The 9,279-nt window shown below is 60.5% G+C and overlaps 1 protein-coding gene across 5 annotated transcripts in view; it reads left to right on the top strand.

Moving 5' to 3' along the window:
* The first annotated feature begins 2,214 nt into the window (after positions 1-2,214).
* The window catches only part of HDAC7 (histone deacetylase 7), a 35,672-nt gene continuing 28,607 nt past the window's right edge, over positions 2,215-9,279 (top strand). For 2 of the 5 annotated variants that reach the window (XM_082634726.1, XM_082634725.1), the window contains exon 1: positions 2,247-2,499. In XM_082634726.1, coding sequence (XP_082490852.1) covers positions 2,481-2,499 — 19 coding nt within the window. In that variant the 5' untranslated portion in view covers positions 2,247-2,480. Of the gene's footprint in view, positions 2,500-9,279 lie in introns of all 5 variants that reach the window. The other 3 variants (XM_082634723.1, XM_082634724.1, XM_082634727.1) reach the window with 3 other exon arrangements.

Below are 9,279 nucleotides of genomic sequence, written 5' to 3'. Positions count from 1 at the left end.
GGGGTGGGGGGGTGTCAGGAGGGGGCATTGTGAGGCTAAAGGAGAAAAAAAGCAGGGGAGAGGCTGGGAGTCTGAAGCAACCAAGCCGTTTTTCTAGAGGCTGTGGGCAAGGAGAGGGATTCAATTAGGAGGTGGCGGGGGGGGGGGGCTGGGAAAAACACACCTGAGGTGGAAGAACATCTGTCTTTCAGAGTCAGTATGGGGAGTCATAGGGAAAAAAGGTACATTGGGGGTGTCTAGCTGGGGGATGGTCCTTGAAGGCCATGAACATCTGTTCCAATTCAACAAATAACTCAGAGGGAGCCTGAATTCTGTGCAAGGTACTCAGCAAGACACTGCAAGGAATGCACCCATGACTAAGGCCATAGCTGGGCTCAGGGGATGTCCACTCTTGAACATTCTTGGGAAGGAGGAGAGAGTTGAGACAAGTATACAGTGGGTGACGGTCAAAGTACAGGGAAAGATTGACAAGGTGCTGGAGTGGGGTCCTTCGAGGGAAGGAAAGAATCTCTCTGGCTATGGGTATCAGGGAAAGCCTCCTGGAGAAGGTGATATAGACGTTGAGGATTGGACAGATTTCAACAGGAGGAGGAAGGGGCTGGGAGGGAATGCGCTGAGCCAAAGTAGGGGAATGGGAAAGCATGAGGACACAGTGGACAGCAGCCAGTAGCCCAGTATGGCTGAAATAATAATAGTAATAATAGCAACTAACATCAGTGAGCACCAAGTACCAGGAGGTACTGAGCAGAACAGCAGAAGGGGCGGGAAGAGAGAGAGAGATGCGTGTAGTGTGGTGCCATGTTGTAGGAGACCTTGGATGCCAGGAAAGGGGTCTGTGAGGATAAGTGAACAAGTGCAGAGGGGTTGGATCTCCCTGCTGAGTGAGCGCTGGGACCAGGAAAAGGCCTGAAGTAGGAAGCAGGAGCAACAGGTGGTGAGGCCGGAGCCGGTCTGGCAGGAGCAAGGAGTCTATGGTCATATTGGACCTTGGCACGGCCAAGCCCTCCTAGGCCACTGGGACTTTTGCTTCTAATCTGACATGGCTCCGCCGCTGGCTCAGCCTCAATTTCTTCTTCTTCTTCTGTAGAATCCTGGGACTCTGGCTTCCCAGGACCGAGGGAGGCAGGATGGGGTCTGAGGGAAGCTGCGCTCTGCCTTCTAGCATTGAGGCCCCCAGCGCTGGAGAGCCCAGCGTTTCCGTTGCAGACCTCTCCCCTTCCCGGGAGCCGCTGTGTCTCTGACCCAGCAGATTGCCAAAGGCGACAGGGCTGATAGACCAGGCCGGGAAGCACAATGGCGAGGTCCTCAGCCCCTGACCCCTGACTCTGACCTTCTGGTCCCGCTAAAAGGGAGGGGGGGCAGGGAGGGCTGCTGCGTAAAGCCAGCCCGGAGCTGAGTTTATTAGCTGAGGGAGGGCTGGAGGCGGCTGCATTCCGACTCACAGACTGGAACATTTCTGTGATCCGCTGTAATGCACTGGGAGACACTGGGCACATTGCTGAAGTTTGACTCATAGGGACCGGGAGGGGGGAAAGTAGGGGGGAGGGTGGTGGGGGGAGAGGAATGGGAGGAAGAGAGGAAGAGGAGAGGAGGGAAGGAAATCCCTTGAGAAATTTCTTTAAAAAAAGAAAACTTTCAAAATCCGCACCACCCCCACCCCCTTTTTCTTTTAATAGGAACAGGCTGGACCCTTCGATTCCCCTCAGCTGGCGAGGTCGGGGGGTGGGGGGGAGGTGGCAGAGGGGGAGGGCTGGGCAGTGATTCAAATCAGATCCTGGAACTTTCCTCAGGCAAGTCGTGCTTGGGGCGGGGGGCGGGGGTGTCTGTCTGGGACTCCTCGCCTGGACCGGGGGCTCCACGCGTGTCCCGCTGTCCCCCTGTGTAACTGTTGGCTGGTGGGCCGTACGTATGTGTGCTTGTGAGCGCGGGGGTCCTCCCCTGCAGAGTGTCTGTGTGTACGAGTCTGCCCCGGGTAAACATGGATGTGTGCTCGCGTACGTGGTGTCTGCGAGGGTGCGTGCGCTCAGGTATCTGAGTTTCCGGGAATTGTGCGCGGGTCGCTGCGCCGCGCGGCGGCCGGGACTGGGCGGCAGCGCGGCGTCCGCGGGCGGGTCGGGGCCGCGTCCCACGTTCCGGGTTCGGCGCTGCCTCCCCGCGAGCCGGCCGCGCGGGGTGTCCGCCGCCCGCCAGCCCGGGCGCCGCGCCGTGTCTGCGAGGTGGTGTGTCCCCGGGCCGCGAGCGCCGGCCCCCTCCCTCCCCTCCCCCTTGGCCCGCTCTCAGACTCAGATAAAGCATTTCCTTCCATTGTCATCCTACCCGGCCGGCCGGGCTGCCAGGGCCCTCCCCCTCCCGGCCCCCTCCCTTCCTCTCGCCGTCTCACAGTCGCTCCGCAGCCTCCGGCGACCGGGGGGGATGTGAGGCCGGCGCCCCAGCCCCCCGCCCCGCCATGAGCCCCCCGCTCTGAGGGCCCCGGCCCCTGGATGCACAGCCCCGGCTCTGGTGAGTACTGGGCTGCCGCCCCCCGCCCGCCCCGCCCTGCGCGCGGCACCCAGCGCCGCCCGCCCGGGCTCGGGCTCCGGCTCGGGCTCCGGCTCGGGCTCCGGCTCGGGCTCCGGGCGGCCCCGCGGGCCCGGCCCGGAGTGCGCCCCCCCCGACCGTGCCCGCCCCGCCCGTCTCCGCGGGGCTCTGGCAGGCTCCCGGCCCGGGCTGGTTCCGGGGCCGGAGGGTTCGGGCCTCCAGCGGGGCGCCCACATCCGCCAGCCGCGGGGCAGCGACAGGCCCGAGGGAGGGAGTTGGAGGCCCCGGGCCGCCGGTGCGCGGGCCCGGCGTCCCATCACCCCCGTTTGCAGGGAGAACGGACCGGGGGACCCGGGAGTGAGGGACGGCTGCCGCGGCCCCGGGAGGGGGCGGTGCTCCGGGGCGGAAGGTTGGGAAGCGCAGGGCAAAGGGCAGGACCCATTGAGTTGGGACCGGGCTCTTAGACCCGGACATCAGCGCCCCCATACCGCGAATCCCGGCCGGACCGTACTCCGACCCCTCCGCTGGGAAGAGTGTGATCCCTGGGAGGGAGGGTCTCTGACAGTGAGGTTTCTCTCAGCACCGCCCCCGCCCCCCACCTTTGCTCACCCATCAGGGTGAAAAGACACCTGTGCCCTGAGTGAGCTGCGGAGGTGCTGGAGGGGCGCGGGAAGATGGTGACCGCAGGCTGTGTAGTGAGTGGTGGGGGACAGGATGTGTGCCCCCCAAGCCTGCGGTCTGTTGGTCCTGGGGAGTAAGAGCAGGCGGCAAATCTGGCAGCTGGGCTGGGCCCTGACGCCCAGAGTTTCTAGGCCTGTGGGCTGAGAGAGAGAGGGAGAGACCTCTGGGGCTTGCAGGCCGCCCAGTTCCCCCTACCCCCATTTCCTTCCCTCCCGCTGCCCAGGCTACCCATTCGGATCTGACCTTGCCAGCCACTGGTGCTCCTCCCACCAAGTCCAGGCCATTCCCCGTCCCTGCTGGCTGTCCTGCATACGCCAGAGGCCTCCCCCTGCATCTGGACACTGGCTGTCTTGCTGCTGCCCATCCCTCCCCACACCCTCATTCAACATCTGCTTGAGGCCCAGCTCTGCCTACCAGTTTCAGTGGCCCTGCTGGAGACTCAACATCTGGATTCATCAGCCTGTTCCCTGGACTTGCACCTGGATCCATGGGAACCTTCCTAAGACCCCTGCCCAGCCACTGGGCTGAAAGAAAAGAGAATGTGACTCAGTTTCCTACCTCCTAATGGGCCACCTTGGTGGCCCATTTCTCCCCCATAGGACCCCACAGGCCAGGTCCTCCAAGTGGTTTAGGCTGCCACACACTCCTGTCCTCATACCAGCCCTCTTGGAAGCTCCTCCAGCCTCTGCTAGATATCTCTTAGCTCCTTCTTGCTCAGCATCTCAAGTTGCTCCCTACTCTGCTCTCTGTTCCCTCTACCCACCTGAATTAATAAGTAAGTTTCCTCCTCTGTGGAGTCACTTCTGGGGAAACTAAGGCACAAAGCAGTCTTGCTGTGTTGTTCCCAGTGAACCTGGACTGGAACCAGGTCCTGGACCTGCTGGGACTCCTCCCCTGCCTTTAGTCCCCTGATGTTTCTCGTCCCTGGCTTGGCCCGGCTCAGAGGCAGGCCCAGAGCTGCTTCTTGGTATAACATCTGGAACGGCCCCGGGAGGTGTTCTCCCGAGGTCTCTGTGTTCCTTAGCTTGAGCCCAGGGGTGCGTGTCTCTCTGGCCACCAAGTCTTAAGCTGTGATCCTGAGGCTGAGAAGGTTGCATTCAGGTCTTGCACTGACTATTCCAAGAATCTAAACTGGTCACTCCGCTTGGACGCTGAAGCTCAGTTTCCCCATCAGTAAAATGACCACAGAGGAGGAGATGGATCGGTGGGGGCTATTATGCCCACAACTTCCTTCAGGAATAATGGACCCCAGCTTTCATCCTGGTCTGGGAATGAGAGTTGGAACTTCGTCCATCCTCTCCTCAATTCGGATATGAAGCCGTTGGAAGTGAGAAACGCATGTGTGATGGGCGTACGAGTGGGGACCCTCCTGTAGCTGCAGGCGTCCTTGCCCAAGGCCAAAGCCTGCGTAACCCCTGCCATCTCTTTGTCTTCCTTCTCCTGACCTTTCATTTTAAGAGCTAGTAATTTTGAAGTTGGCAGGGGTCTGAGAGAAGAAGAGCTAATGCAAGGCCCAGGATCACGCAGCCAGGGAATGGCAGGCTGAGCAGGGCTGGGACCAGACCTTCTGACTCTGCCTGTGCCCATTCTCCTGGCCTTCTCCTCCCCTGGCCTGGCTCAGGTCCTGCCCACGCCCCCGTCACGCCTCGGCCCTGACCTGTCCTCAGTCGGCGTTGAGACTGGGGCCTGTAGTGGGGTGTGTGGTATTGCTGGAAACAGGGCCGGGGTAAGGCGTGGGAGCTGGCCTCTGTCCTCCCCAAGGCTCCGGGACTGTGCGTTTATGTGTTGGATTTGTTCACTAGATGGGGCACTTCCTCTGGGGCAGGAAGCTTTGATTTCCTGTGGTGGGGATGCTGGTAGGATTAGGAGCGGGGGACTCAGCCCTGGGCCATCCCTGATGTTGTTGTTTGGAACCAAAAGGGACAGAGTTTCTGCATAAGGCGGCTTTCCGTAACCCAGGGGAGGCAGGAAGGAGAGCATTGGTGAGGAGGCCTAGGCTAAGGCCAGAGAAGGAGGCCAAGAAGGCAATGAGATGGGGGGTGGGCAACACAGCAGGAAGCCTGGTCAGCAGGTGACCCTGCCGGGTATTGTGTTTCCCTGTGATATTTCCCCCTGTTTCTGTGGCAACCTTCCCTGGGGGACCCAGGCTTTCGAGCTGCAGGAAAGTGCCCCCAGACAGCCCTTTCCTTAGAGGTCTGAGTATTAGGAGGAGTCCCTCAATCTGGCCACCTCCTTTGCCGTTTTGGCTGCCTAGGCCCAGGGCCTGGGAATCTAGGCAAGTGGGTTGAGTGAGCACTGGGGATCAGGGTGGGGGGCTGGGCTGGGTGGAGGCCCTTTTGCACCTCCCCGGGGTGGGGGACGGGGAAGAGAGGGCCTGCTGGACTTTGGGGGGGGGCTCCGTGCCTCCCCTCATCCCATCTCCCCACTGTCCTCCAGCAGCTCTCCCCCTTCGAGGGGGAGCTGGACAGCATGCTGCCTGGGGCAAGGGGTGGGGGGTGGCAGAGGCGGGAGGGATGTTTTCATCAGCAGAGCATAGCTCCTTTGGTCCTGGACCAGTTCCCAGAGGCAAAATAAATTCAGGATAGTGTCTGTTTAGTGTGGGTCAACATGTGATGGGTGTGTGTGCACACTGGGTATGTGGTGGTGGGCCTGCATGTGTGCCCCTGGGCTGCGTATGTAGAGGTGGTGATCCCGCGGCAATTTGTGATCCATGTGGTGGCTCTCTGTTGGGTGTCTGGGGAACACGCACACGTGTAGTACAGATGTGTGTCGTCTGTAGAGTTGTGCACCTTTGCAAGTCATGGCTCTGCGTGGGGTATATGGACACGTCTTGGGGGGACGTATGCCTGTGCAGGAGTGGCTTTTTTTTTTTTTTTTTTTTTTTGGCGGTACGTGGGCCTCTCACTGTTGTGGCCTCTCCCGTTGTGGAGCACAGGCTCCGGACGCGCAGGCTCAGCGGCCATGGCTCACGGGCCCAGCCACTCTGCGGCATGTGGGATCTTCCCGGACCGGGGCACGAACCCATGTCCCCTGCATCGGCAGGCGGACTCTCAACCACTGCGCCACGAGGGAAGCCCAGGAGTGGCTTTTTTAATAGAAGTCCAGGTGTTTGCTGGAAAGCATTTTCATCCCTCCTCAAATGCCGGTTCCCGGAGCATTTGCTTTAGAGTCACCTGGGAATGTATTAAAAATAAAGATCTTCAGGCCCCATTCCAGATAGACTCAGAGTCTGCAGGGGTTGGGCCTGGGAATCTGGAGTTTGACATGCGCTTCAGTGAGCTGGTGCAAAGCCATGTTTGAGGACCACCAATCTCTTCATATTTTCTTTTGAGGAAACTGAGACCCACAGAAGGTATGTGGTTTGTCCAAGGACACAGGGCTATTAAGAGGAAGAATCAGGACAAAATTCAAGCCTTTCAAGACCAGTCCAGGACCTACCCACGCGTCCTCTGCGTGTGCATTTGTGTACATGTCCATACTCAGCGTGATGCCGTGGACCAGATGGGACTGGTGCGGATGCTTACTGGGCCTTGACCTTTTCCCTGGGGTCCCGGGCTTCCTGACCTTGCTCTTCCTGTTACATCCTGCTTCCTCTTCCCTGGGGAAATCCTGGAACTGTTGCTCGTCAATCCTAAAAGTGAGGTTGGCAACCAGAAGGCCCCCTTTACTGAGCCAGGCATTCAGCTATTTAGTTACTCATTGGATGCTTACTGAGCCTTGCTGTGTGCCAGGTCCCAGGCACAGATACACAGTGAACACAGAGGCAGGGCATCTGACCTCAGGGAACTTCCACTCTAGTGGAGGAGACAGTAAGACAAGTAAGCAAGTAAAGAAATGAGTATATACATCTCGTTACCCCTTGCAATAAACCCTAAGAAGGAAATGAACCAGGTGCAGCAATAGAGAATAACAAGGTGGCACTTCCTTAGATAGGGCAGCCAGGGGAGGCCTGCTTGAGAAGTGACATCGATGCCTGCTCTCACCTCCCCAGACTAGAAGTGAGCCCTCGGAGCTTCTGGGCCATTCTTGGCAACCGCCTGGGTCCAGGTGAGAGACCTGGGCTGAGTGCTGGCAGAGGACTGGAGCCCAATCGCCAGCCTTTTGCCTGGCATGGAACAGCAGGGTCTCGGCTGCTCAGGCAGTCCCCAGAGGCTGGCAGAAGGGGAGAGGAGGAGGGAGAGCTGGACAGGGCTGGACCCAGCCTGCTTCGGCGCTTCGGGGAGCAGCCTCTTTCCCTTCGCGGGGCCGAGTCCAGGGCCCTGTCGACATGTCGGGTGTTGGGAAGCCGGCAGCCTCTCTCAAGTGCCAGCCCATTCCTGACCCTCCTGCCTCACCTTCCTCCCACCTTGTTCCCTTCCTCCCCAACTCCCCACCCTACAACTCCAGTGCCAAGTCCCTCCCCTCTTGGTCTAGCCTGGCTGCCTCTGTGGCCACTGGGATTTATTTACCTGGCTCAGGAATCACTGAGGAGGGGGGGGGGGTCAAGCCTTAGAGAGGAGCTGGGCCCTGGAAGAGAGGACACACCAGAAAGAAGGGCTGGGGCAGGGGCCAGTGAGGACAGGGCAAAGGGAGGGTCGAGGCTGGCAGGGCCGAGGCTGGCCGAGCAGGGGGCCAGGGCAGGAGAGAGGGAGCGGAGGAGATCTTTGGCTGGGCGCTCCAGAGCTTCTCCTGGGCCCTTGGAATCTGCTCCTCAAACTGGGTGAGCCTCTGAGCGGGGGGCTTGGGAGGTGTTGGGTGGGGGCAGCAGATGACAGCTAGAAGGCAGTGCCCCCCTGGTCCCCCGGCAGCCCCACCCCTTCACCCCCGTCACATCAGCAAGCAGCCTTCAGACCCTCTCACCTCCAGGTTCTTCTCGTGGTAGCTTTTCCCTGGGGCCCCAGAGCTGCCGGCTGCAGGATGGTAGGGCCCTTTCCTCAGCGAGCTGAGTATCAGAGGAGCCCTCACGTGAGAGAAGAGGCCCCGTCTGGCCTCCCACCCTCCAACCAACCCGCTGCCTGGAGCCTTTCAACCCTGGCCTCCTTTAGGCTGCTGGGTGCAGTCACCCCCTGGACTCCTGTGTTTCCCAGGCCTTCTGCCCAGGATGGGGAGGGGACATCCCATGAGGAGGGCCCTGGGCTAAACTCACCATCCCCACCCCTTCACCAGCCACTTCCTTTTTTCCCCATGTTGCCTGCAGGGATTGGAAACCCTGGTGGGCAGAGACTCTGGGCTTTCAGGGCGAGCCTGGTGCCCTGGAGGGAATGAGGGGGACCCCATCTCTCTTCGGGAGTCCAGCTCAGCTCTCTTGCACCCCGAGGAGGCCAGCTCTGGCTCCTGCAGCTCACCCCCCACCAGCCCTGGAAGTCCCATTCCTCCCTCCCCCGCTGCCAGGATGACAGGGAGAAGCGGGGCAGGCGGGGAGCCACAGGTTCGGAAAGCGTCGGGGTGGGGGAATTCGGCGACGGGGCGACGGGGCCATAACCGTCTTGTTTTGCTCGCCCCACAAACCTGCACGGGCATCCGCTGCGCCCTCCTGGGCGTTCAGGTTGTGGAACTGCTCTCAGAATGACGGGCTGGTAGCACCCGGTTGGGGCAGGGGGTGGGGGTGGGGTGAAGGGGGGAGCCCCAGGCCAGGGGGAGCTGGAGGGTTAAAAATAGCAACAGCCGGGTTTCGGTTAGCAAATGTGGAGGCGGGGAGCTGGAGGCGGGGCAGGCGGCAGGCCGTGTTTGCCCGCAGCTCAGGGCTGTGTTTCCCCTGGGTCCCAGGAGTGAGTCACGGTGGAGCCGCTGATGAGGTGCTGTCACAGCACCTCACCCCCACCGGGCGAGGGGCTGGGCGCAGGCTTCATCTCCGGGGTGCTACAGGCTGTGCATCTCCCTTCCAGGCCTTCAGAGCCATCTTGAGAGTTGGGCCAAGGAGATTGTGTGATAGAGGGGAAGAAAGCTTGCCATTCTCATACCAAAGACCTGGGTTTGAATCCCAGCTGAGTGGCTATGGGATCTCGTGCAAGGCTGCCAAGGGCTCCGAGACTTGATTTCCTAGTCTTTCACGTGGGGATTTGCTCATATGCGCGTGTTAACACTCGGTGGATTCCAATGCAC

Source organism: Mesoplodon mirus (assembly GCF_964341445.2).
Source record: "Mesoplodon mirus genome assembly, chromosome: 11".
In the NCBI taxonomy this organism is placed as follows: Eukaryota; Metazoa; Chordata; class Mammalia; order Artiodactyla; family Ziphiidae; genus Mesoplodon; species Mesoplodon mirus.
Note: the sequence above shows the minus strand (reverse complement) of the source record. Positions and strands in the feature narration are given on the sequence as shown.